Genomic DNA, 25,443 nt, shown 5'->3' on the forward strand with positions numbered 1-25,443 from the left:
CCCATGTTCATCATTTATCATCCACAGAAACTCGGAGTTCCACGTGCCTCGAAACTCCAACTTTCTAGTATTGTCATTCCTCAAAGTTCTGCGCTTCTGGAACGGCTTTCACAATGGTGTAACTGTGAAGATACGAAGTTCTTCGTGTTCCCATGTTCAAAATGTGTTCGCAAACGTAGCATTTGGGATTACATATCTGACGAGCAGAAATTGTGATAGTCCCAGTGTGCTTGTGTGTTGTGCGCCCCTGTGACGTGCATGGCCACTCGGTCGTGTCGGACTTGCCGTTTGCGCGGGGATGAGGCATGTGCGTCGTGGATGCTTTGAGGTACGAACGTATGTTTTGTGACGCGCAGGGGGCGATCAACGTATGGAGGAGGGAAACTGGGATCGAGTCTGCGCGCGTGGTGTTGGAATGCACGACAAAGCTTTCGACTGGTGCAAACGTCGCGTCAAAAACATTGGTTAGGGACGCTCGTGGACGGTATATATAGATTCTAGAAAGCCAGACAGGGACACGCTTTCGGCGTGTACCTTGCAGGGTGGAGTGACGTCATATTGATCCCGAGGGACAAGGGACAACCTGCGCCGAGAAGCGCCGGTGAGAAAGATCGCTTGTCCGTACGGCGGGAGCATCATTTTGATGTCGAACATTGCGACATACCGGGGCCAAGACGGCGGTCGATGAACTTGCTGTCGACCAACGAGTGCGCAATGCCGGTACGCCATGATGGATTGATGAGATGCACACTCACGGCCTCCATGGCCGATGACGCGGAGCGGGGTGCATACTGGAAAGTTGGCTTGCGCATTTCATCGATCGTTCTCGTCGGAGGCGACGGTTGAGATCGGCCGCAGATGCTCGGCGCCCCCGACTGCCCAGCTGACGGCGCCTGTCGAAGCTCGGGCTTGACGGAAACCGTTCTCGCTCGCACCGCAGCTGGGGGCGTGTTGGCTCGCGGGTTACCATGGCCTTGGACGCACCCGTATGGCGCTGGGCACTCGGACCGTACGCGTGCACATGGATGCTTCGCGATGGGAACGAGGTTGAACGAGCACCCCCCAGGTCGCACCTCGGACGAATGTGCACTTTCCCACCGCGGCCAGCCGTGCGCACCGAGTGCCAGCCTCTGCCCGCGCCTGTGTCACGCGTCGCTGCGAGCATGCGCTCGACATCGCCGTCGCCGGGGAGGACGCGGTGATCTGGCCTGCGCACGTTGTCGACGGCAGTGGCGGGGTGGAGGGAAGCATGGGGCTGGCTGTCACGACGTGGTTGTCGGTGGCGGCCAGAGATGGGACGCGAGCAGGCATCAAACAGGATCAAATACAGACTCGGCAGGCCGCCCGCTCGAGCGCCCATACCTGAGCTCATTCCCTCCACCCGCTTGTCGTCGCTTCCCTCCTCCTCACCGTCGCTCCCCCCCGCGACTGACTCCCCTCCCCCTACGTGTCCATGGCTTTCCTGGGGCTCTTCTCCAAGCGGGACAAGCACAGAGCCCACGATGTGGCCTCCTCCACCGCCGCCTCCGACGTCGACCCCAGTGAGCCCGACTATGTCCTCCCCCCTTCCTCGCCATCCGCCTCCTTCTACAACGGCCCGCCTGGGGCATCATCCTCGAAGCTTCGGCTTGGCTTCAAATCCAAGAAGCCTGCGCCGCCGCCCAAGACCCCCAGCAACGACTTGCTCTCGCCCCCATCCTCCGCATACTTCAGCATCCGCTCGGAGTCCGTGACCGACCTCAGCCCGCCCCCGTCACGCTCTGCAGTCTTCTCCGGCTACGGAGACCCCGGCAGCGCGCATTCAACAAGGTCCCTTCCCACCCACCCATCACGCAACGCGCATACAGGCACCAAGCAGCCCACTGATCTTAGCCACGGCTCGCCTGCAGCGACGCCCCAGAAGAGCGCCAAGGGTGGGTTTTTCTCCTGGGCGAACCGCGAGCGCAAAAAGTCGAAGCCTTCCGTTCCATCCTCATCGCTGCGGGACACCTCCGCCGACTCCGACTCCTTCAACCTCCGCTCCTTCCGTCACGTCCTCCCCGAGTCCCCCAACGAGCCTCAGCCCTTCATGATGCCCCCCGTACGCCCACGACCGCGCGAGAACAGCTTCGCGTCCGACTCGTCGCAGCGCATATCCGTCGCCGCCTTCCGAGAGGCGCAGGCCCGGCGCAGCACCGCCGCCTCACCCGTACCCTCATTCTCGCACGACGCCAACGGCCTCCGTCCTCCGTCGACCTTCGACCTACGCAACTCGAGGAGCGTCAGCGGAGACAGCGACTCTGACGAGGAGTCCGGGAGTCGGCAGCGTCTTCCACCCTCCGGCCAGGGCGGCGCAAAACCGGGAGGCAAGCGTCAGCACCTTCCGGGGTCAGTCCAGGCAAGAAGGCCGCGTCCGAGCTCGGTCACAAGGCAATGCGTCCCAACCCGGATCTTATGCCCCGCATGGCGCCCTCTGCTTCGGCGAATGCGGCATTCACGTCGACGAGAGCAGGCTCCCAGCCGACTTCCTCCTCGGCCGCGAGAGCCCGTGCGTCGGCGTCGACTTCTGCGTTGCAACCCAACGCGGCCGCGCACCGGGCTTCGGTGCGGCTCAATCAACAGCAGCGTCCGCAGCCCCAGCCCCAGCAGCGCGTGCCAACGCAGCCTCGCAGCCAACCTGGTAAGCCCGCTCGCGTTTTCCATACACGCATCCGTTCACGTAACCGTGCGACTTCCCCGCTCTGCAGCCTCTGCGACAAAGGCTCCTTCCGTGAAAGCGCGTTCGATATTCCGACAATCCTCCTCGTCTTCATCCTCGAGCTCTTCGTCGTCCGACTCGGACGATGCACCGCTTGCGACTCTCGTTGGGCCCAGGCGACCAGGAAGTGCAGCCTCTTCGGCGCGCTCTGCGTCCCGCCCGAGAGCCCCTGCCAAGCCGCTTATTGACTTGTCTGGTGTTTCTCCCCCGGTTCCCTTTGCGGAAGAGAAGCCACCGGTTCCCATGAAGGAGCCTTCGTCGCCACCACCCACACGACCCACCCACGTGTCGAAACCAAGCTTGAACGACCGCCTCAACCGTCTGGCCAAAGGGGTCGGTTCAGGTGTCCCCACCAAGGACGAAGACAAGAGTTCCCTGAAGGCCCGCAAGACTCCGACACGAAGCCAAACGCAACCCCTCGAGGCGCCCTCCTCACCACTCCCTTCGCTTGCGTCCATCCGCAGACCCAACCCCCGATCGATGTCTTCGCCTAATGCCACTTTCGACGACGCCCAGCCTTCGCCAACTGATGCTCATATCGTTCCGACGCGCATTGGTGCGCGGACGCCGCCCCCTTCGTTCGCCATCACCTCCCGTCCACCATCGTCTTTCTCGCAGTACGGCACGCCTGGCGCCAGGTCATCCGAGGAGACGGTGCGGGTTGGCGGACAACATGCGTCGACCCTCGTTTCCGACGGGGACCTCGCTAATACCAGCGCGAAGGGCCTCACGGGCGGTGGGCTACTTGCCGGGGGTTCGCCCTCAAATGGAGCCTCACCCTCGACCGGTCCTGTTCGTGCACGACAACGGGCTGGGACAGTCTCGAGCGCGACACCCTCAGTATCCCCTCTGCCCTCTCCACTGCCAAGTCCGGCTCTCCGAAATTCTCCGTCAGTACCCCCTCCACGCCTCGTCAAATCCTCCGTCTCGCCCGCCACCTCTCGCTCCATCCTTTTGTCAAGCTCCGCCTCCAAGGCGTCAACACAGCCGTCGCCCGTCGAGAGCTCGCGCTCGCGCCCGTCGCCTGCGTCGTCGACGTCGAATGTGGCCCGGCCGAAGCCGTTCGCAGGGCCACTGCGCGGATACAGCCCGGCAAGCTCCACCGGGGACTCGAGCAGCGGCCGCACGCCAATCACGCCCGTCGACGGCAGCGACATCAGCAGCGCGCCGTCCGAGAAGCGACCCAGCCACCGCAAGCGCGCGAGCGTCACGTTCGAGGACAACCGCGTGCGGAAGGACAACGAGCTGGCGTCGGACTCGGACGAGACGCGGCGGAGGGAGCGGCGGCGGAGCGAGGCTAAGGCGGCGATCGAGGTGCGTGCTTCTCTTCTCTCGTTTCCGTTGTCCCGGCACCCATCCCCGTGTTCAGCTCGGACGCATCGTCAACGGCAAGGCTCCCATCACGAGGGACGACGACGTCGTCGCGCTCGGCGGCGTGAACCCCCGCGTGTCCATGTTCAACTCCCTCATGGCGGGCGCGCCCATGAATATGAACGCCATGAACGTCACTCCCCCAACGCCCATGTCGTGGGCCCCACAAACTCCTCCTGGCGCCATGAACCCCATGTTCTCCGGCCCTCCCCCCGGCTCGGATCCGATGATGATCGCCGCGCACCAGCAGGCGATGTTCGTCGCGAAGCAGGCATTCCAGATGGCGATCGCGCAGCAAGCGCTCGCCGCTGCGAACGACGAGTGGGAACGCAACTCGACCGCGACGAGCGTGTATGGGGGGCCGACGAGCATCAACCCGGCGATGATGAACATGGGCATGGGCATGAACATGAACATGAACATGGGGATGATGCCGTGGCAGATGCCGATGCAGATGCCGATGTTCCCGAGCTCGCAGTCGATGTACGCCGCGAGCGTCGTCGGCGGCAGCGAGATCGGCGGGCCGACGTCGCGCGGCATGGGCTGGGGCTCGCGCACCGCGTACGGCGAGCAAGGCTCGTACACGGGCTCCGCCGCGGAGCGCGCGTCGATGGTGTTCCGCAACTCGCAGATGTTCGGGCCCGGGATGGCGCCGATGCCGATGGGCGGTGGGATGGGCAACGTGGGTGGGGGCCACTCCGGCGCGCGGAGCGAGGTCGGGGGCCCGACGTCGTCCGGAAGGGGGCAGCGGCCGCGGATGAAGTCGAGCCCGTCGGACCCGTCGGCGCCCTCGCCGTCAAGACGGGGTGGGCCGCCGCCGTCGAGCTGGAGTGCGCGTGGGGGCAGGCCCGCGTGAGGTGCGGGCTGCTCCGTCTGTTTTCCAAACTCTGCTCAGTCCTGACTGGGCCTGGCCTCACAGGCCTCTCGAACTGTGTTCTCGTTTCCGCTCTGGATATGCATGCGTACTATTTGGTCTCTCGCTGCGTACGGTACATTTGCTTCCCCACACGCTGTTTTCCCCGCACGCCGTCTACGTTCGTTCACATCCATCACGTCCACCTCCATATTTGCATACGCCCCTTCATCCATCTCACTTCGCATTGCATCGCTCTCGTCCCCGGACCACGGACCACACGCCGTCGCGCCCCTCCGTTCACGTCCACACCCACACGTCCTCCACCCTCTCTTCGTACATAATACCCCGGAGTCGCCGCCCGCCGGGCCCTCCTCGCTTGGCTCTGCGTCCGCGGTCCGCGGCACTTCGTATCTATGCGTACACTAGCACACACTAGCACCCCCTCCCCCCCTCCCTCGCCCGTCCGCCCGGTCCTCAAGTACATTATCCGGACGGTGTTCTGTACACTCTGGCTCTCTTGCGTAGGTAATCACACGGATTTCGACCGCGACTAGTGCCGGCGTGCACGTTCGAGGTCTGAGCCTGCCGAGCGCAGCCCAGGTGAGTGCAACCGAGTGGTTGTCCACTCAGGATGGAAGGTCAGTCCGATCGAGGGGCGGCGCGCGACTACTTTGCGTCTCGCGGGTCGCAAATCCGTCGTTGCTTATGTTGCTTTTTTTCACTTAGTCCCCGACTCTATCGATCGCAACCTCCTCCTCCTCCTCCTCCTCCTCCTCCTCCTCCTCCTCCTCGCCGTCAAGTCATCAAACCTCTCTTCCACATTGGGATATATCGGGAACGCACGAAGTCTAGGTTCGACCACGTTCTCGAAGGGCCCCTTTCTACCCATTCTTCAATTGCTCGCTCAGGTGCCAACGACAACCATAGGGGCGACTCTTCTTCCCTGCATCCCACTACCTACGCAGGCGGCCGCTTTCATCCTTTACGGGCTCTCATGACGTTCCTCGACACTCTCCACCAAACACTGCGCTGGATCTTACCTGCTAACAAACCCGTTCCCGTCTTGCCTGCTTGGATATCCGGTTGCAACAAGAACGTCACGCTCTTCTGGCGGCTCCATGAACTCATGAACGGACTCATCGACCAGACGATCTCGGTGGACGACGTCCGGTCCCCTGAACCACTCTACTCCTGCATCGTCACCCAGCTGGACCACATCCTGGACCCAAACGACGGAGACCCCCGCGAGTACATCGTCGCCCACGTCGCCCTTCCCCACGCCCACACCCCCGACGCACCCGCTCCCTCCGAACCGGCCCCCCCGCGTCCGATCGGAGTCGTCAAGCTCGAGCGCTGCTGGGAGAACCACATCCCCGTCGAGCAGCACGACAAATGCGGCGTGTCGAAAAACTTGCCCCGGCGCACGTCGCGCCCAGCGCACGACGCCGCCAACGTCTACGGGGTGGCGTTCCTGACCCCGTTGACGGGGCGCCGCCGGCCGCTCCTGCGCGCCAGCCGCGCGCCCCTGCCGCTCGCCCGCCTCGTCGTCGCCGCGTGCGCCCTGCGCCGGCTCCACGTCGAGGCCTGCGGGGACACGCACGTGCACGCGTGGTTCGCGCGCGCGCTCTGGGAGCGGCTCGTGCCCCCCAGCAGCGCGGACGTCGTGTACCCGTCCCGGGGCTGGCGCAGCTGGCTCGGAGGAGTGCTCGCGGCGCGCGAGCCGCCGCGGTTCGACGCCGTTCTGGAGGGGGCGGAGGCGGAGGCGTGCCGCGCGATCGAAGACGGCGCGCTCGGCGAGTTCGCGGCCGCGCGGGCGAAGATCGCGGAGCGCCTCTCCGCTGAGGGCGAGTGGGCCTCCCCCGAGGATCAAGCGCAGGCGGTCGAGGATATCTCGGACGCGGTGGACGCGGCGGTGTGGGGGGACTTTCGCGACCTGATCGAGAGGAAAGCCCTGGCGCTGTTGGCGAAGGCGTGCGCGGAGGCGATGCGCAGGGCGGACATCGCGCGCAGGACGGAGCTCGCCGCTTCGCCCGAAGAGCTGGGACACGTGAGTGCTTCATTTCAAAGGATGGAGTGCGCATGGGTTCTGACTTGCGCCGTAATCGCCCAGTGAACGAAGAGCTTCCACCATGCTAGACGTCGTAATGGATCAACGGCGTGTATGTGCTCAAACACGTCGCGTATTCTTCGTCCCGGGGATGTCAGCCTCAGCTCGCCACTTCCCGATTTGTAGTTCCGTTTTTGTGACCTTTGCTGCGCGCACCCAAAGCCCTCGCAGCTTGCGATTTACTCCCGGTGTACTTTGTATGTCAACGTGAATGTAGCCTTACAGCCCGAACGCACACCTGCTGCTAGTAGTCCTACGACATCCGCCCAAGGTGCCCATGTCCTCATCACATAGACGGCCCGGTCTGCTAAATACTGTCTGAAGCCACTCGTACCATCATCAATCAGGACGGCCTCGATAGACAATCACGTACTGAGTCGGGAACAAACCGACATACCAGCTTCGTCCACATTCTACGGCGAACCACCACCACCACCACCACCACCACGGTCGAGATGAATCATGGCCAGCCGCGCCGCACCCGGAAACACCGCCTGGACAAACGCGTGCACCTCCCGCTCCGCCTCGCCATCGTCGCCCTCCAGCCCCCCGCGCACCCCCACCTCCCCGAGCCGCAGCTCGTACAGGACGCCGTGGGGGAGCACGTCTGCGCGCGCGGCGTCCAGCGCACCCACGACGAGCGCGGTCCGCGGGAGGTGCAGCACGCGCAGCCCGGGGCACGCGCGCGCGACCGACGCGAGCACCTCCAGCCCCGCCACCTCCTCGCACTCGTCGCCGACCGCGTCCTCGAGGCACGACTCGGGCTCGACGGCGAGCCGGAGCTCGGAGAGCGCAGGCCACGCCGCCACGCCCGCCTCGAGCTCCGCAGCGTTGTAGCCGAACCCGCAGCCCTGCACGACGATGTGCAGCGCGCGGAGGCGGCGGAGGGGCGCGAGGGGCGCGAGGAGCGAGCGGAGGGGTGTGCACCGCAGAGTGCGGCTCGGCTCGCCGAGCGCGTCCTCCCAGTGTCTCTGCGAGATGTCCACGGTGAGCGTGAGGGTGACGAGGTGTGGGTAGGCGGCGGCGAGGGCGGCGAGTTCGACCTCGGGGCTGCCGCGGGTTGTGGATGCGACGAGGATGAGCTCGTACCAGAGCTTGTGGAGCGCGGGGAGCTGCGCCCTGGCGAAGAATTGGGCCGCGTCGCCGTCCGTGTCCGAGATCGTGAGCTCTTGAAGCGCTGGGAGGCAGAAAGGACGGGGGTCTGGGTCTGGAGCGGGTGGCTCGTCGTGGCGCATGATGAAAGACAAGGACTGCAGTGCAGGCCAAGCGGCCATGGAGGCCACGGTGTCGACGCTGAGGTAGTCCGAGTGAAGGTAAGAGAATAGCAACGTTTTAATACGTGTGTGGGCTGAGAGAAGTGGTAGGAAACGTTGGTACGCGAGCTTGGCCACCTCCAAGTTGGGGCAGCGGGTGGTGAGGACACGGATGACGTCGGCATTTCTGCGCTGACCGTACGCACCCCTGAGCCCTACCCGACGAACACTCTCTGAGAGCAGCACAAGCTGCCCAGATTCGCAAGCGTGAAATATTGATCCCGTATGCATATCGAGTGTGACTCGACGAAGTCGAGGGAGGAGCGGTTCGTCGGTCTCCAGCAGCTCCTTGAATTGGTCCCATACTGAGGGTGTGCAGTAGCTTGTATACGGAAGGAGGGTGATCTTACGCACACGACGTGCATATATCTGAAAGATTTTCCAGTTTGGATTACTGTGCAGTTGTGATTGACTTCGGATGTGGTCTATACTCTGGACGAAAGACGTTAGCCCACGACGTTGGGACCGGGAGAGGACTCACGTAGGTCCACCCTCCGTGAGGGCAGCACGTTGGGGTACAACTTCCGCAGAGGTCTTTTTGGTTGATTCGCATCCGTGCGATCCCGAGGGTATGCAGGAGTGCCACCAGCGGGAAATCAATCGGTAGACTCCGCCAGAGGACGTCGAGGGAAAGATGGGTGAATCGTCGACAAGACAGGGCAAGCGCGAAGAGAGTGTTGCGGGACTTTTGATCATCCGGATCTAGATGAGAAAAAATCTCCGCAAGAACGTCGTCGACCGCTGCAAGGTGGGTTTGGTGTAGCATCTTTGAGGACGAAACGGTACCAGGGAGACACTTGTGGAGAGGGGGAAGTGATTGACAGCGTGATGACACACGCGATCACGGGGCTCCTCGGGGCCTCACTTGTGCTATTCGCTCTTAGCTACTTGTGAAGAAGAGAACGAGCGTACTCCGCCAGAGACTCGCGGAGACCTCAAGTGACCCAGACCCGCTTCCCGACGATTCCCGGGGCCCGGATTAAAAGGCGACATTGATGATTCATGCATGAATTGTCGGCAAGAGAGGGCAAGCGCGAGAGCAGTTTAGCCAGATGGATCATCTCTGGTGTCGAGACTCGAGATTGTGTCCGCAAAGAGTGCTTGTGGGGAGCGAGTTGCACACATGTCTTGCATATGCATCTTGCCCAGGAGGACGGAGATAAGTATCGTGACACCAAACTCAGTCACGACTCATGCCTTGTCACGCGCGCTATACACCAGATCACGCGATGACCCAATCCTCCGCCTGCTTTTGTACGATGACGACCTATTCACGATGCTTGGTACTTTCTATCTTCTTGCACAAGATTTCTGAGATGTATCACGGGCCGCGCCTTCGAACTTTTTCGGCGGGCGGCGAACGCACGAAATCAACCACATACGAGTTCTCGACGGGCCCCTTTCTACCCATTCTTCAACAGATTCAATCATGCTCGCTCACCACAGGGGCGACTCTCGTTCCATACATCCCACCACCTACGCCGGCGACTCCTCTCATCCTCTACGGTCTCTCATGACGTTCCTCAGCACTCTCCACTGGATCTTATCTGCTAACAAATCCGTCCCCGTCTTGCCTGTTTTGATTTCCGGCTCCAAGAGCAATCCAACTCAAGCCTGGCGGCTCCATGTACTCATGAACAGACTCATCGACCGCACAATCTCAGTAGACGACGTCCGGTCCCCTGAGCCACTCTACTCCTGCATCGTCACCCAGCTGGACCACATCCTGGACCCAAACGACGGAGACCCCCGCGAGTACATCGTCGCCCACGTCGCTCTTCCCCACGCCAGAACCCCCGACGCACCCCCTCCCTCCGAACCGGCGCCCCCGCGTCCCATCGGGCTCGTCAAGTTCGAGCGCTGCTGGGAGGGCCACATCCCCGTCGAGCAGTACGACAAATGCGGCCTCTCGAACGACGTGGACCGGCACGCGTGGCTCCCAGTGCACGACGCGGTCAACGTCTACGGGCCGTTCCTGGACCCTGTGACGGGGCGCCGCCGGACGGTCCTGCGCTCTAGCCGCGCCCCTCTGTCCCTCCTCTGCGTCGTCACCGCCGCGTGCGCGCTGCGCCGGCTGCACGTCGAGACCTACGAGGACACGTACGCGCACGCGTGGTTCGCGCGCGCGCTCTGGGAGCAGCTCGTGCCCGCCGACAGCACGGACGTCGTGTACCCGTCGGACTGGCGCAGCTGGCTCGCAAGCTGGTTCGGAGGATCGCTCGTGGCTTCCGACCCGCCGAAGTTCGACGCCGTCTTGGAGGGAGCGGAGGCGGAGGCGTGCCGGGCGATCGAAGACGGCGCGCTCAGCGAGTTCGTGGCTGCGCGGGCGAAGATAGCCGAGTGCCTTTCCGACGAGGGCGAGTGGGTCTCCCCCGAAGATCAAGCAAGGACGATCGAGGATGTCTCGGATGCGGTGGACGCGGCGGTGTGGGGGGACTTTCGCGACCGGAACGAGAGGAAAAACCCATTGAGGGCATTGGAGTTGAAAGCGGAAGCAGAACGTCGTCTCCAGGCGAACATCGCGCGCACGAAGGAGCCTGCCGCCTTTCCCGGGGAAGGACAAGTGAGTGCTTCACTTCAGAGGATGGGGTGCGCATGGGTTCTGACTCGTGTCGTAATCGCCCAGTGAACGAAGTGCTTCTACCATGCTAAACGCCGCGATCCATGGCGCGTGTCTGCTCTATGACGTTTGCTGCGCGCACTCAAAGCCTCGCGGGCTTGCGATTTACTACCTGTGTACTCTGTACGTCAACGCGAATGTAGCTTCAGATGGATCCAGGTGTCACCTGAATGAAATGGCGACTGCAACTTCTTCGAGTCGTCATCGATCACTGGGTACGTACGCCGACACCATCATCAGTCGCAAGTTGTCGTGAACGCAATATGTGGAGAAAGTGTGTGTAAATGCTCTACGGACATGACATTCGTGTAGGGTATAGTGAGACCAGGAAGACGGAAGACGTGGTAATAAGCCAATGGCGAGAGCAGCATCCGGACGTCGAGCACCTCCTTAAGCTCCTGCCTCCAAAAATTAGGCTCTGGTGGCGGCTGCCGCTAGCATCTTGACGAGACCGACTGCGCCTGCAAATATCTCCAAGCCGTGATCCAACGAAACTCGCGTTCGCCGAAATCCAAGTAAAAAAACAGGGAAATGCGCTTCCGAGAGATGGTGGCACTGCAACTAGTACAGTTCCAGCCGAAGGTGCATAAAATCGGCCAATGTTAGACAGGTCTCCAGAGAGGTCAGCAATTGTCATTACATCACACTGAAGAGAACCCACCTCGCAGATACGTCCGAAACGGGTCGGTTCAAGGCCTCGGGAAAGTTGTGCGTTTGCACAACGACTCGACATAGACCTGAGGGAGATACGGCTGGACGATGGTGAGGAAGTCCCAGGCCTCGCGTGCTTCGATCTTCTTGACTTCGAGGTCAATATGCCGCACCTGGTTCTTCAACGCCGACGACTGTAGCTTGAGGTTCAGCGACATCATCGCAGCCGTCTGTGAGGCAGCTGTAGCAGACTCGTGTTGTGCAGTCTGCGTCTCCGTCCGGAGATTATCTAGTTCCCTGTGGCAGCATCCGTATAAGATGAGGATGACGGACGTAAGTTGAGTCGCGTACGTTTGCAATGACAAAACAAGTTCCCGGAACTGAACAATCGTGCCTTCCAAATCCTGGCATGATTCCTCGAGGCTCTGAATCTTGCGGGACTGTTCGTGAACTTGCATCTCCTTTGCGTCTGCAGGAAAGGCGTCACACAAAAATACTGGTGCAGGCCAGAAACGCTTACCGATCTCTTCTTGCATAGCTTTCTCAGTCTCCACGTGGTTCTCCTCGAGCTCGTCATTCAGCTCTTTGAGAGCTTCGAGATCCTCGATGGTGATACGCATCTCTTCGATTTTCTGAAACGTTGTGTTACAGAATCCACAAGACACGCAAGGACGAGGAGCCGCACCTCTCCAAGCATGAGGTTGCGCTCTGTAAGCTGCACGAGAAGATCTTCTGCACCCAAGGCATCGTCCAGCTGAGCCTTCAGATCTTCAATCTGGACCTCCGCGTTGGACAACTTGATGAGCGAAGACTCGTATTGAGCTAGAAGCAAGCTGATTGGTCACGGGGACAACAATGTTCAAGCCGGAGACCATACCCTGGAGATCGTCGAGGCCAGTCACATCCCGTGGCACCGCAAAATCGAACTGTCCCTCGACCGACGGGAACCTCAACGACCGCACCAACAGGAGGATCCGATCCGGTGGGAGGCATGTGGTCGAGGCATCCAGCGTCCAGAGCAGAGCTAGGTCGTAAAATTGCAGGAAGGAGCGTGTAGGTTCGTGAGGAGACCGCGACGTGAAGGTGGGTGGTGATCAAGCCTTTGAGGATGTCGCTGTGGTGCAGTCTACCTCAGGCGCTGAAGCGCTAAAGACGCGTCGTAATCCAATTGTATGTATTAGGTCGAACTTACCAGGGTTGTAAGCAGGTAAGCTTCAGATAAGTCGCCAATAACATCTCGACTAATAACGTGTTCACTCAGCCACTTCCTCTCCCCACAACTTGCTCATAGCATATCCACATTCCTCTCTCGTTTCACAGCCCGGAACTCGCGCCTCGACGTTCCGCGAAGGCTCTTGTTTGAGCGGGTATAGATCACAGCGATGTACGGGAACTATCATGCAGAAGGTCCGTCCACGAGTCCCTCCTTGCTCGTCCTAGGTTGTAAACCTTGTGCTCCAGGCAGCAACGGCTGGCCTCCGGCAAGATGGAAGGGCTCGGACGACTCGGACACAGAACGCGACTACCGCTCGACCACCCGCTCAGAGGCGTCCTCTTCACGTACAGGTGTACCTCCGGCATAATGGCTCAATGACAGACATCCCCGACGTCTCCCCCATTCACCCATGCCGGGCCGCGAAGCGACACCGCACCTGTGGTAACCCCACTCCGCCTCCGCCTGGTACACCGAAGATGATTCCCTGGCATGCAGCTCCGGGGAAGATCAAGACGGCCCATGCCGCTCTTGTCTTGTGTCTGAACATCGACGTCAATCCACCGGACGTTTTCAAGACCAATCCCTGCGCGATTCTAGCAGCCTGGGTGGATCCGCACGCCAAGCGATCGAGGTCGTTGGTCAGAACCTGCAGCACCAGTTCGAGTTCGAAGGCCTCAAGCCCGTCCTGGATCCCTCCAGTGACGGCTTGAAGAAGGTGTGTCACCGCACGCAAGCAAGCCGCCCAAGATGCGGTCGCATGTCACTACACTGCGGCATTCCGAAGTCCACTCCCAGCGGCGAGCTCTTGTATTTCAACAGGAACTACAGCGTCTTGCACAAGGCTTGTCCAAACCGCGCCCGCAAACTTGAATTTGATGGAAGATCTCCCGAAAATTCACCCTGCACACACGCACCTCCTCATGTTGGTCTTCACAGCTTTTCTCCACTATTTCCCCTTCCTCATGCTTACACAGGTCTCTCGTGCACCGCACCCTCTCCGACGACGACATCGTCGTTGTTGGATCTGACCGTGAAACCGACCATTCCGATGTCGATCCCGACAGTAGTGTCATATACTCGTCGTGGCATGGCGTCAACGGCTCCGAGGGGGACCACAGCGTTGAGAACGCCGGAGGAGGCGGTGAAGGGGTTCATGCATTGATGCTTCGCGCCCAAAAGTTTCTCATGGTGCGCTTTTTCACCTTCGCTGAGGCGCACACTCTAATCGACACCACAGCTCAAAGGCGCGCAAGACATCGCTGAAGATCCGCATCCCTGCGTGGCGCAAGATCCAAACTCCACCTGTCGGCTTCGAACACACAGCAGACCTCTCCTCTGCCACTGAAAACGCGCTCTCCCATTCCCGCAGAGGACCCGCAGGCGATAGCTTATCTTTTCACTGCCCGAGAGCTTGCGGAACCTGACGACGTACGACGACTTCGGGGAGGCGTCGGACCCTGTCGCCGCTTCTCAGGCTAAAGGTTCAAAAAGTCGTGGACACGATTTTCAGCCTCACTCGGTCTCAAATTAATGGCAGCTGTCTTCAGGGACAGAGGTATATATTTCCCTGATCGTGACTGGTAGCTCGCTCTGCGGGTGAAATTGTGTAGAGCCCGTTGGGGAGGTCATTATCAACGGACAGTATATATGCAAGCCACGGCCAAACCACGTCATACATAGACGCCGTCGGGGCTTGACCAGATATGGCCCGCCCCTCGCTCAGAACTTGCGTCTACCCTTCATTGTCTTCCCTCAGATGACACTCTTCGATACTCTGCGCTTGAAGCTCAGCGGTATTCCCTCCTTGCCTACATGGATTTCCGGATGCAAGGACAATGCAATGCACTTCTGGCGGCTCCATGTGCTCATGAACAATCTCATCGACCGCACTATCTCGGTAGACGACGTCCGGTCCCCTGAACCACTTTACTCCTGCATCGTCACCCAGCTGGACCACATCCTGGACCCAAACGACGGACACCCTCGCGAGTACATCATCGCTCACGTCGCTCTTCCCCACGCCAGAACCCCCTCCTATCCAACCGACGCACCCCCTCCCTCCGAACCGGCCCCTCCGCGTCCCCTCGGGCTCATCAAGTTCCAGCGCTGCTGGAAGGGCTCCATCCCCGTCGAGCAGTACGACAAATGCGGCTGCTCGAGCGACGCGAACCGGGCCATGTGGCTCCCAGTGCACGACGCGGTCAACGTCTACGGGCCGTTCCTGGACCCTGTGACGGGGCGCCGCCGGATGGTCCTGCGCTCGAGCCGCGCGCCCCTGACGCTCGTCCGTCTCGTCGTCGCGGCGTGCGCGCTGCGCCGGCTGCACGTCGAGGCCTACGAGGACACGCACGCGCACGCGTGGTTCGCGCGCGCGCTCTGGGAGCGGCTCGTGCCCGCCGGCAGCGCGGACGTCGTGTACCCGGCGTCGGACTGGCGTACGTGGCTCGCAGGTTATGCGCGCTGGCTCGGGGGATCCACGCCCGCTGCGTCCGAGCCGGGCGCGGATCCGCGGCCGGGGTTCGACGCCGTCTTGGAGGGAGCGGAGGCGGAGGCGTGCCGGGCGATCGAAGACGGCGCGCTCGGCGAGTTCGCGGCCGCGCGGGCGAAGATAGCGGAGTGCCTTTCCCCTGAGGGAGAGTGGGTCTCCCCTGAGGATCAAGCAAAGACGGTCGAGGATATCTCGGACGCGGTGGACACGGCCATGTGGGGGGATTTTCGCGACCTGAAAGAGAGGAAAGACCCGTTGATGGCACTGGCGCACGCGGAGTTGGAACGCCGTCTCCAGGCGAACATCGCGCACAGGAGGGAGCTTGCCGCTCTGCCCGGAGAGGGACAAGTGAGTGGTTCACTTCAGAGGATGGAGTGCGCATGGGTTCTGACTCGTCCCCCCAGTGAAGGAAGTGCTTCTACCATGTTAAACGCTGCGATCCACAAGGTGGATGTGCTCTATGACTGTTTTGTGCGCACTCAAAGCCTCGTGGGCTTGCGATTTACTACCTGTGTACTCTGTATGTCAACATAAATGTAGCCTCGAAGCCCGAAATGCGCACGCCTGCACACACTCCGCTTCACATGGATCCAGGTGTCTCCCGAATGAAATGGGGACTGCAACTTCTTCGATTCGTCATCGATCACTGGGTACGTACGCCGACACCTCTTGCGCCATCTCTCAGTTGCAAGTTGCACTCGAGGCAGGTACGGCGCGGACTTGAAGAAGTCGTCCGGGTCGGGGCAATGGAACATGGCGCAGGAGAGGCGTTCGAGCGTGGTCTACGCGGCTCTGCGGTCTGAGTACGAGTACAAGCCACATCCGCATTCAACCTCCGCCCAGTAGACGTTTGGAGAATGCAGTGCAAGCCGTCCACTGTCTTGGGAGTGTTCGTAGAACCCGCTGGGTGGGACTGGTGTGATTCGGCGAAGACAAGGGGAGGAGCGGCTCGCTCGTGCTTGAAACTGTGCTTGAATCTCGGGCCCGATGGATGGAACGGAGAGTGATGTGCTGCACGCACCGCGTACATCTGGAAGTGGGCGCCCTCTGTAGGTCTTGCACGGGCTGATAATGGGAGCCAAAGATACCAGCACCTGTCCCACGTCCAGAGTGGGTCACCGATACAAGCAAGCAGTGGGTGGCAGTGCGCTCCCACATGTCGCGAATCGGGAGTGTCTTCGTCGTCGATCCGAGGCTTGTCCCAGTCTTCTTCGATGGTCGATGGAGGGGCTTTGACCCAGCGATACCGAGTCTGTGAAGACGTGCAACGAGGGGCCAGTCGTTAGAAAGTTGGATGAGCAAGTTGTTGGCGAGGCGGCGCGAGCGTGAGGAAAGTCTTGCAGCGCGATGAGGCGTCCTTGGGGTCGGCATTCGAGAAAATCTCCGCAAGGACGCCAGTCGGACTCGGTTCATTTGCGACATTTGGTGGTGGTCGAAGTCGGGGAGACAACTAGGTGAAATGCGCTAGTCGTGTGGGCGAGATATCCGTACTAACGGCTAAAACCTGGACACAGGCTGCGTGAGGGGTGTGAGTTTCTCTGCAGATCAGCTGGGCATGCAGGAACCGTGAGGAGTTCGCTTGAGTAGTACATGAACGAGATGGCGCATCCGGTCCAGAGTCTCTCGCCGCGTAAGAGCACTCGAATTTGCACGACTAGACGGTGGGATGGATAACACATAGCACAATAAAAAGCACAGCAGGACGAGATAAAACAGTACACACATGTCCTCAAGGCCGAGCAAGCCTTCCCTTCTGTCCTCCGACCCGCCTCGTGCATCTCAAACCTCGTCCGCCCCCTCGTCCTCGTCCGCCGCCGCGATGGTCCGCGCCTTCTTCGCCACGCCCTCCTCCGCCGCCTCGAGCGCACCGTCTTCGCCCGCGAGCCCCGCCTCGACGTCCTCATCCTCCTCCCGGCTCCGCTTCGCGCCCGCGACGGACGACGTCGCGCTCATGCCCACCGGCGCATCCTCGTACTCCCCGTCGTCCTCGTCGTCTTCCTCGTAGTCCCCATTCGCGGCCCGGAGCGCCTAGAGCAATGTTCACCAACAGTGAGCACGCATACATGCACGCCCCACGCGCGGGCGGGAAAGGGACGGAGAAACGCAAACCACGGTGCTCACCTGTGCGCCAAGGAGCATCGCGGTCAGGCTCGCCTGCTGGGCTGCAGGGTTGTGCGGCTGCGTGACGCGGGCCGACGTGAATATGCAGACTCCCATCGCGAAGACGGCGGCCGCGAGCGCAACACGCACCACTGCCTCGGTCTCGTCTTCCTCGTCTTCGTCCTCCTCGCCCTCATCTTCGCCCTCACCGTCGTCGTCGTCGTCCTAGCCGAACGAGAACGGATGGTGCGGGGTCAGCACGGGCAGCGCGAGGGAGGGGGGCGCGCAGGCGCGCACACACCTCGACGTCGTACTCGTCGCTTTCCTCCTCCTCTTCCTGCCGCTCATCGAGCCCGGGCTCCTCCGCCTTCTCAGCGGGTTTGTGGGACATCTTTCCGTCGGGTTTGCCGCCGCGCGCGCGTTACGAGAGGCGAGAAGCGAGGACTGGGGCCGGGGCACAAGGTCCGCGAGATGGGGGTCCGGGCGCAAGCTGCGCGCGGGCAGAGAGAGAGAGGGAGAGGTGGGCCGTGCGCGGGCTCCCACTGCCATTGCTAGCCATGGCTCTCGGGCTCGGAGCGGAGGATGTTGCGCGGCGGGCCGCGGCGAGAGCTCGGGAGACGAACGTTGCCGAGCATGATCAATTGATTGGTGCGGCCAGAAGCCAGCGCGGGAGGCCGCACCAGCTCTGGGGCGCACTCAGCAGAGATCTCGCACGGCGTGCATGCTCGTCTTCTGCAAAAATCGACCTCATCGTCTCCAGTTTCCGCACAACGGTTTTGCGCCTTCCACTCCACTCCTTTTGTCTCTCTTTCGCTTCTGACCATGCCTGGGTGCTCTACCTCCCAAGATATCAAGGCGTGTGCGATATACTTACGGTCGGTTCAAGGCTAGTCGCGGGTCAACATCGCCGAAGCTCTGGGAGTGTCCGTACGCTCCATCCGGCGGTGGGGAGGCGGCTGCTAGGCGTCAGGACTCAGAACAGCTTCAAAAGATGCTCTGTGGTCACCGTCATCTGCTTCCACCCTTAGAGGATCTCCCACCCGATGCACCTCAAATGGCACATTGAAACCCACGGTATTCGCATTACTCTCATCAAGTACTGCCCACCGTACCCTCGTCCATCGTACCAGAAACTGGGAAATGAGGTGGCAGCTGAACGCGACGAGATCACCCGGCATCGGTGGCACGCCCAGATCACCTCCCGGTTTTCGCGCTCGCAGCTCGTGTTCGCGGACGAGTCGAGCAAGGACAACTGAATCGTTTAAAGACGGTATGGGCGCGCTTTGAACGGGCAGCGTGCTGTGGAGAGGATCTCGGCTGACCGAGGTGACGCTCCGAATTTCTCCATAATTTTCGGAGCATTCGTGCCTGTTGCTGCTCGCGTAGCGTCGGGGAATCGCTTCGGAAACAGCTGTAACATAACATTATCATGTGTACCTATAGTCCGTGTGCGCGAAAGCAAGTACAAGGGCCGTGTGTGTATACCAGAATCTATAATCTAGGCCCGAAATCCACCGAACGAGCATCAGCACATCCGCAACCACCGCCGCCGCCCGCCGTCTCTGTCCTCCTCTGCGACGTTGTTCTCCCGGATCACCTTCAAGAACACGCTCTCGAGCCCCGCGCGCTCGACCGCGTACTCCGCGAGGTCCCCACGCGCGAGCACCGCGAAGAGCTGCGCGAGCGAGAGCCCGTCGCCGCCCCGGACGATGGGCACCGCGAACCGCGTAGCGACGTCGTCCGCCATGCGCGCCCCGGGTACCTGGGCCATCAGCTCCTGCGCGCGCGCGACCTCGTCCCGCGTCCTGCACGTGAAGTGGACCTCGTACGTAGCGTAGCGCTCGACGAGCGCGTCCGTCGTCCCAACCGCTGAGCAAAACGAGTCACGGTCAGTCGACGCGCCGGCAGACTAGAGAGGAGAGTCTCACCCAACATCTTTTTGGCAAGGATGCCGACCTTGTTGGCCAGCGCCGACGCTTCTTCCATAGAGTCTGTGCAGGGAAGAGCGTGAGCGACGAGCCTCCATGGCCTGCGAATGGCGCGCGGTACATACGAGTTGTGATCACGATCGCCTTCCCGACCGCGACGTTCCGGAGTGTGCCCCACATGTCCCGCTTCATCTTCGCGTCGATCCCGGTCGAGAACTCGTCGATGAGCACGACGGACGGGTTCCCGATGAGCGCGATCGCGAGCGACAGCTTGCGCTGGTTCCCGCCCGAGAGCGCGCTCGCGAGCCGGTCCGCGTACATGTGCAGCGCCGTCGCGCGCATCAGCCGGTCGACGTTCGTCTGCAGCTCCGCGCCGCGCGTGAGGCCCTTGAGCCGCCCGTAGATGAGCAGGTGCTCGCGCACCGTCAGCTGCGAGTCGATCGCGGTGAACTGCGGGCAGACACCGAGGGAGAGCCGGGCCGAGCGCGGATGGTGGACGATCGACATGCCGTTGATGAGCACGTCGCCTTCGTCGGGGATGACGTCGCCACCTGGGGAGAGTACAGTCAGTAATCAAGAGGTCCTGTATTGTGATGGACTCACGGATAACGTTGAACGTTGTCGTCTTGCCTGCGCCGTTCGGACCGAGGAGCGCGAAGATGGTGTCCTTCGACACGCCGAAGCTCACATCGTCCACCACACGGTTGTCCGAGGTGTCGAACGCTTTGACGACGTTCATCACGCGGAGGGCATCGGTCGACCCTGACACCTGAGCTGCTTCGTCCTTGACGTCTTGCCCGGCCACAGGCGCTTCTTTTGCACGGGTACCGAAACTGTTCTTCCGGAACTGCGAGAACTTGCGCACAATGACGGAGCCTGAATCGACCCAGACGAGGATGCCGAAGAGGATAAAACCGTACACAAAGAGGTATGCGATGGGTCCGCCGTAGCGCTGGATCGATCCGAGAGCAGCTGTGTCGACGACTTCGGAGCCGTCACAGAGCAGGGAGAACAAGTTGACGGAAACGAAGGAAGCGCGCAACTGGCAAGCGTGTCAGATACGCGTCAAGATGATGCTTAAGAGGACACTCACGGGGCTCGCCACTGGAGCTAAAAGCGACATGGTGTAATCTGGAATGCCACTGTAAGCAATGGATGAACAAAGGGAGTGAATGAACGTACGGATGAGCATGAGGTCTTTGCCAGCCTCCGACGTCTTGGCATAAGTGAGGACCAGTAAGTATGCGGCCAGGTAAAGCTAACCTGAACTCAGCAAACACCCGACACAAATGGTCCGAGATTATACATACCACGAACATGACGACCTGATACCCGGCGGCGAGCGCAAATGCCGCCAGAGGTGATGCGACGATCAGCGACACGCAGTACGAAAACAACGCGCCCACGATGCCATAGAGTACCAGCACCACCCACTGTCCAACGACGTCAGCAAGTACAAGAACCGCTTCATACGACTACTCACAAAGAGCCCGAGCCCGACAAAGTGCTCCCCCGTGGTCGCGAAGATGATGATGATGATGGACGCCGCGAGGACCGCGAAGATCGAGTCGAAGAGCAAATGACCCAACCACATTCCAACTGGGTCCGCTAGACCGTTCGAGAGCTGCATCGCTTGCACGGCCGCGCGGCGCTCTTTCGCGACATAGAGCGAGAAGAAGGCAGGGTAGACGGCCATTGCCGCGCCGAAGAAGGCCACCCACTTGAGTGCGACAAGCGTCCCAGCGGCGATCATAGGTAGATTTTGCAGGTTCGCCTGGATGACAGGGCCGGAGGCGTTGTTCTGCGCGCTGTTGTACAGGATGTTCGAGACGAGGTTGAGCATGACGAGACCGGTGAGCCCAGGCGGGGTCGCTTCCCAGGCAAGCAGCGCGTTGCCGGACTGGGTGTCGACCGAGACACCGCCGAAGGGCTCGTCGATGAACGTCTGATCGATGGTGTTGACGAATGTCGCGTTGTCTGAGATGGGGTCTAGGAGCAGCATAGACGTGCTATTCCCGAGCGTTGACACGATCCCCGGCGGGGACTCCAGGATGCGCCCGCCAGTGGAGATCTCCCCCAAGAAGCCGAGTGGCGACAACGGGAGGTAAAGAGGAACTTGCGGGACGTTGCGGAAGCGCATGACGCACGACGGGGCGCTTTGTCCGTTCAGGAAGAAGGTCGGGATGCACGCGCCGGCGACGGCGATGAGCACGGAAAGAGTCGGTGTAAGCCAGCTGCGCTTCGCAATCAGGACGCGCTTGTGGAATATGGTGAACGCTTGGCTGAGCGGGGACCGACGTCGGCCGTTCGTGAGCTCCAGGGGGGCGACCGCCGTAGCGTTACTATTGTGCACGAGGGAAGGCGTCGTTGATGAGTGGGCATCTTCGTTCTTCTCTTCGATAGAGGGCCGCTCATCGTGCATGAGACCCAGGAATATGTCCTCGATTGACGTTCCATTGACTGAATAGTTTGCTACCCCGTAGGCATCGCGGCTGGCCTCCACCAGCTCCAAGACTTGCTGGACCTCGGACGCTTCCTTTAGCTTGAGATGATAGGAGATTTCATGGGGAGACGACGATGTCGTGTATGTGAGGGGTGCCAGCGCGCGTATCCTGTCGAGCAGCTGGTTCGCGTGATCGCCGCCGGCCGACTTCTCGTTGTCTTCCGCAAAAGTAGTAGTCACAATGTAACCCTCGCCGAGGTTAGACTTGAGGGTTACCGGAGTCCCACTAGCGACGAGAGTACCCGGGGCCTTGAGGACGGCGATGTGATCCGCCAAGAGATCGGCTTCATCCAGAAACTAAAGACAAATCAGAAAGTCCCAACAGGTGAGAAGGACGAACATACGTGGGTTGTGAAGACGACGGTACGCTCATTGCGGAACGAGCTGAGCGTGCGCCAAAGCGCTCGTCGAGACAGTGGGTCGACCCCAGATGTACATTCGTCGACCAAGACAACTGGAGACATCCGTCAGCACGTATCAAAGTCAAGCACATGCAACTCACTCTTGGATCCGCCAATCAGCCCAATGGCAAGCTGCAGTTTCCGCTTTTGTCCGCCGCTCAGCGCATTCGCGTTGTAGTGGATCTTCTTGCCAAGGTCGCAGTCCCGGAGAAGCTGCTCGATGTCGTCGTCCGACCGTCCGTCCGCGCGCTTGACCGCCTTCCAGACCCGCAACGTCTGGAAGCAAGTGAGCTCTGGGAAGAGCACGTTCTTCTGCGGGACGATGCCGATGGTGCCTCGGGGCGGTTTCTCAATGCCGCCTTCGAAAGTGACCGTACCGCGCGTGCGTCCCAGAAGCCCCGCGAGGATCGACATCGTCGTTGATTTTCCCGCCCTTCAAAAAACATGAGCATGGTCACACATACGGTGATCGGTATCACTCACCCGTTCGAGCCCAAAAGAACATAGATGCCGAACTTGGGTACGTCGATGCTCAGATCGGATACAGCAGTGACGACGCCCTTGCCGCTCTTGAAAAACGACGACTTAAAATCCTTACCGAGATTCCGGACGGATATGGCCATGTCGGGCGCCATCTGCGGCATGCCATCCTCCGCACGCCGGGCACGACGACCGAAACACGACCACCATGAGCGTGTCGACGGGTTCCGGGCATCATACAAACGACTTTCCCACAGCGTGGCGAGCCATGGCCAGAGGAAGACGTCGATCTACGTGTGAGAAAGGCGGGTCAATGGCAGGCAGCGTGAATTTGCTGAAACAACCTTACAATAGCGGCGATGATTAGAGGCAGGAGTCGGAGGCCGCTGTCCGGATCTGGCTGAAGCGCGTCGGTCGCGAGCCGGTGCACTTCCCACCCGCATATCGCGCGGATGGCGAATATGTAGAACCCAGGAGGGAAGATCAAGGTGAAGACGAATGCCGCGCCAGTGCTCGCGCGCGAGAAGACGAGAGCAAGGATGGCGAAGACGATGGAGAGAAAGGTGGATGCGACCGCGGCGAGCTGCGGCGACTTGCCAAATGGTGTGGCGACAAAGAATGACCAACTAGCGAGGGTGAAGCCCAGAAGGAGATGGACTACGATGATGATCCCGATATTAGTCGCGGTGAAAATGCGGAAGTGCCAGATAATCGAGACGATGACCCAGGCAGGAAGGTATGCCAAAGAGATGCTGATGTGCCACGAACTGCATGGCAGAGGTTAATGTGTGCGTCACCAAAACAGTCCGACAGACTTACATGATGCGCGCCGAATCGAGGAGACCCATCACTTTTAGATGAGCTGTGAGCAGGTTCGCGCGCTCTCCGCTGAACGAGCCGGGGAGCTGATAAGAGATCCCAACATAGCAGATGAACCTAGCATGCGAGCATGAGCAACCAGAGCGTGTGCGATCTGGGCAGACACGCTGTACTCACAGGGCCAAAACGAGCAGCGTCCGCAAGCCTCGAATGTAGCTCAACCTGATCTCCGTGAACTGCTCATCGTTCGTCTCTTGGGTGAATGGCCATTCTCGAGGCGTCGGTGACGTCGTCCCCGTTCTCAGTTCGATGATGGCCTGTCGCGCGGGAAACAACGTGAGCAAAGGGCGCAACACGCGCTTCTCTAGCGACTCACACTGTCTACGGCCCACTGGAGAGGGAGCAACCGCTGCTCGTAGTCGCTGTTGTGTTTGGTGACATCGATGTGGAACAAACCTGCGTCCGCTCTGAGCGTATAATTGATCGAACCGACGGTGTCCGAGGCGGCTGGTAACTCGTTGAACGCGACCGCGGCGAAGCACTCAGAGAAGAGGTTGAAGTTCTGCGGGCAAGCGGACGGGATGTCGTCGACTGCGTCGAGCTTGCGAACGCCTGCGAGCTGGCGCGACGAGAAACCACGGGTAACGGTGTTGATGATTTCCTGCGCGGAGGGCGAGCCGGTTCCGTTGGTGCCGTCTGCCCACAGGAGCGCCAGCTTTCCGTCGTAGACATCCGCGAGACGCGGCACCGCTATCGCGGTTCCCAGACCAAACTATATGCGCAGGAAAATGTGAAGGAGCGCGGATGGGAAAGGCGGGGTCAGACGTACGTTGTTAGGTTTGTTGAGGAAGAGTTGGGCAACAGCGAGGAAGATGCCATAGGCCACAGGCATGATAAAACATCGCAGCGTGTTCAGCTGCAGACGGTGTTCTTCAGTGGAGTTTGCGCAACATGGAGGGATGGACGTACCCAAGGGTGTTTGGACATTACAATCCAGTTCTTCCAAAACAAGGCCCAAAACTGTCTCAAAAACAGACCCGCCATACCGTCCTCGTTCTCCTGGGGCTCTGAACGGATGCGGCCTGAGGGTGAAAGAGGAGGGCGCCTCAAGGTTCCGCCTGGACTGAAAGAGCGTCTTGAACGCGCTGCGGTCGCCAAGCCAGTACGCAATCAAGATGATGCTGAGTGCGACGCGGGGAACAAGAGGTGGTAGACCAGGAGTGAAAGTGTAGGATATGCGCGCGGTGTCCATATGGGAATTCGCGCAGCGGCGCAGCGCTCCGAGCCGCCAGGGGAAAGGGCCATATTTGCATCCATTGCATGCGAGGTGAGAACATATGTAGAGTAACGTGCCCACGCTGTCGGGATACGTCATCAAACGGGCGCTCGATCACTAGCCAGTCTGGAAAGACCCATTGCAAGCTTATGCTGGTCACTTCTGCAAGTAACCCCTCATCTTGAGTACTTTGCATTCGACACGGAGGAAAAGAAATGGACTGTTCTAAATAGCATCATTTCTGGTTAGTACACGTCGGCCAGGTAAGGTTTGCTTATTTCCATTTATCGCCCGTAAGGGCGGAGCCCTATGGTAGGCGGTACATACAGCAACTATAAGACGGGGGAGGTTAGCGCATACGGGGGGTGACGCAATGGTCCTCCGAGGAGGACCGAACGGGCCAGGGTGAATGAGCCGAGTGTAGGGTACGCGGGGCGTTCAGTAGACTAGTAGAGATAAGGGGGCAACGTTACCGCGAGAGCCAGCTGTGGAGGGGGTTGCCCGATGCACAAGTCGACAGATCCAATCCAATCTACTGGCCGCTCGGGCCGGGGCCCAGCGACGTCATACACTCGGT

The 25,443-nt window shown here is 60.6% G+C and overlaps 7 protein-coding genes across 7 annotated transcripts; 3 read left to right on the forward strand and 4 right to left on the reverse strand.

Moving 5' to 3' along the window:
• Positions 1–1,453: 1,453 nt before the first annotated feature.
• Positions 1,454–4,964, forward strand: BXZ73DRAFT_89688 (uncharacterized protein; the record flags this gene model as incomplete). Its single annotated transcript, XM_048025364.1, has 8 exons — positions 1,454–2,297; positions 2,327–2,659; positions 2,727–3,070; positions 3,095–3,424; positions 3,461–3,533; positions 3,558–3,605; positions 3,633–4,051; positions 4,107–4,964. 8 exons carry the CDS (start codon positions 1,454–1,456, stop codon positions 4,962–4,964), a joined length of 3,249 nt encoding a protein of 1,082 aa, XP_047878511.1.
• Positions 4,965–7,484: 2,520 nt separating this feature from the next.
• Positions 7,485–8,345, reverse strand: BXZ73DRAFT_100894 (uncharacterized protein; the record flags this gene model as incomplete). The annotated part of the gene is made up of 1 exon (XM_048014713.1): positions 7,485–8,345. The coding sequence occupies one exon, from the start codon at positions 8,343–8,345 to the stop codon at positions 7,485–7,487; it is 861 nt and encodes a 286-aa protein (XP_047878512.1).
• A 1,468-nt stretch (positions 8,346–9,813) lies between these two features.
• Positions 9,814–11,450, forward strand: BXZ73DRAFT_77147 (uncharacterized protein; the record flags this gene model as incomplete). The annotated part of the gene is made up of 3 exons (XM_048022603.1): positions 9,814–10,947; positions 11,245–11,278; positions 11,317–11,450. 3 exons carry the CDS (start codon positions 9,814–9,816, stop codon positions 11,448–11,450), a joined length of 1,302 nt encoding a protein of 433 aa, XP_047878513.1.
• A 303-nt stretch (positions 11,451–11,753) lies between these two features.
• BXZ73DRAFT_2489 (uncharacterized protein) lies at positions 11,754–12,454 on the reverse strand (the record flags this gene model as incomplete). Its single annotated transcript, XM_048017702.1, has 3 exons — positions 11,754–11,906; positions 12,108–12,287; positions 12,341–12,454. Coding segments are annotated over 3 exons (447 nt in total), but the record flags the coding sequence as incomplete, so codon positions are not given.
• Positions 12,455–13,037: 583 nt separating this feature from the next.
• On the forward strand, positions 13,038–15,789 carry BXZ73DRAFT_100897 (uncharacterized protein; the record flags this gene model as incomplete). Its single annotated transcript, XM_048014714.1, has 8 exons — positions 13,038–13,062; positions 13,117–13,215; positions 13,447–13,586; positions 13,656–13,678; positions 13,846–14,059; positions 14,116–14,175; positions 14,628–15,707; positions 15,769–15,789. 8 exons carry the CDS (start codon positions 13,038–13,040, stop codon positions 15,787–15,789), a joined length of 1,662 nt encoding a protein of 553 aa, XP_047878515.1.
• A 1,349-nt stretch (positions 15,790–17,138) lies between these two features.
• On the reverse strand, positions 17,139–17,850 carry BXZ73DRAFT_100898 (uncharacterized protein; the record flags this gene model as incomplete). Its single annotated transcript, XM_048014715.1, has 3 exons — positions 17,139–17,387; positions 17,481–17,684; positions 17,761–17,850. The coding sequence occupies 3 exons, from the start codon at positions 17,848–17,850 to the stop codon at positions 17,139–17,141; spliced, it is 543 nt and encodes a 180-aa protein (XP_047878516.1).
• A 1,134-nt stretch (positions 17,851–18,984) lies between these two features.
• Positions 18,985–24,634, reverse strand: BXZ73DRAFT_46054 (P-loop containing nucleoside triphosphate hydrolase protein; the record flags this gene model as incomplete). The annotated part of the gene is made up of 17 exons (XM_048019620.1): positions 18,985–19,328; positions 19,388–19,450; positions 19,513–19,938; positions 19,991–20,429; positions 20,481–20,518; positions 20,570–20,645; positions 20,698–20,820; positions 20,871–22,187; positions 22,235–22,344; positions 22,393–22,724; positions 22,775–23,061; positions 23,121–23,538; positions 23,591–23,707; positions 23,768–23,907; positions 23,967–24,362; positions 24,420–24,506; positions 24,560–24,634. 17 exons carry the CDS (start codon positions 24,632–24,634, stop codon positions 18,985–18,987), a joined length of 4,788 nt encoding a protein of 1,595 aa, XP_047878517.1.
• Between the last annotated feature and the right edge of the window lie 809 nt (positions 24,635–25,443).

The sequence above is a fragment of the Epithele typhae genome (genome assembly GCF_022376455.1).
Source record: "Epithele typhae strain CBS 203.58 chromosome Unknown BXZ73scaffold_20, whole genome shotgun sequence".
NCBI lineage: Eukaryota > Fungi > Basidiomycota > Agaricomycetes > Polyporales > Epitheliaceae > Epithele > Epithele typhae.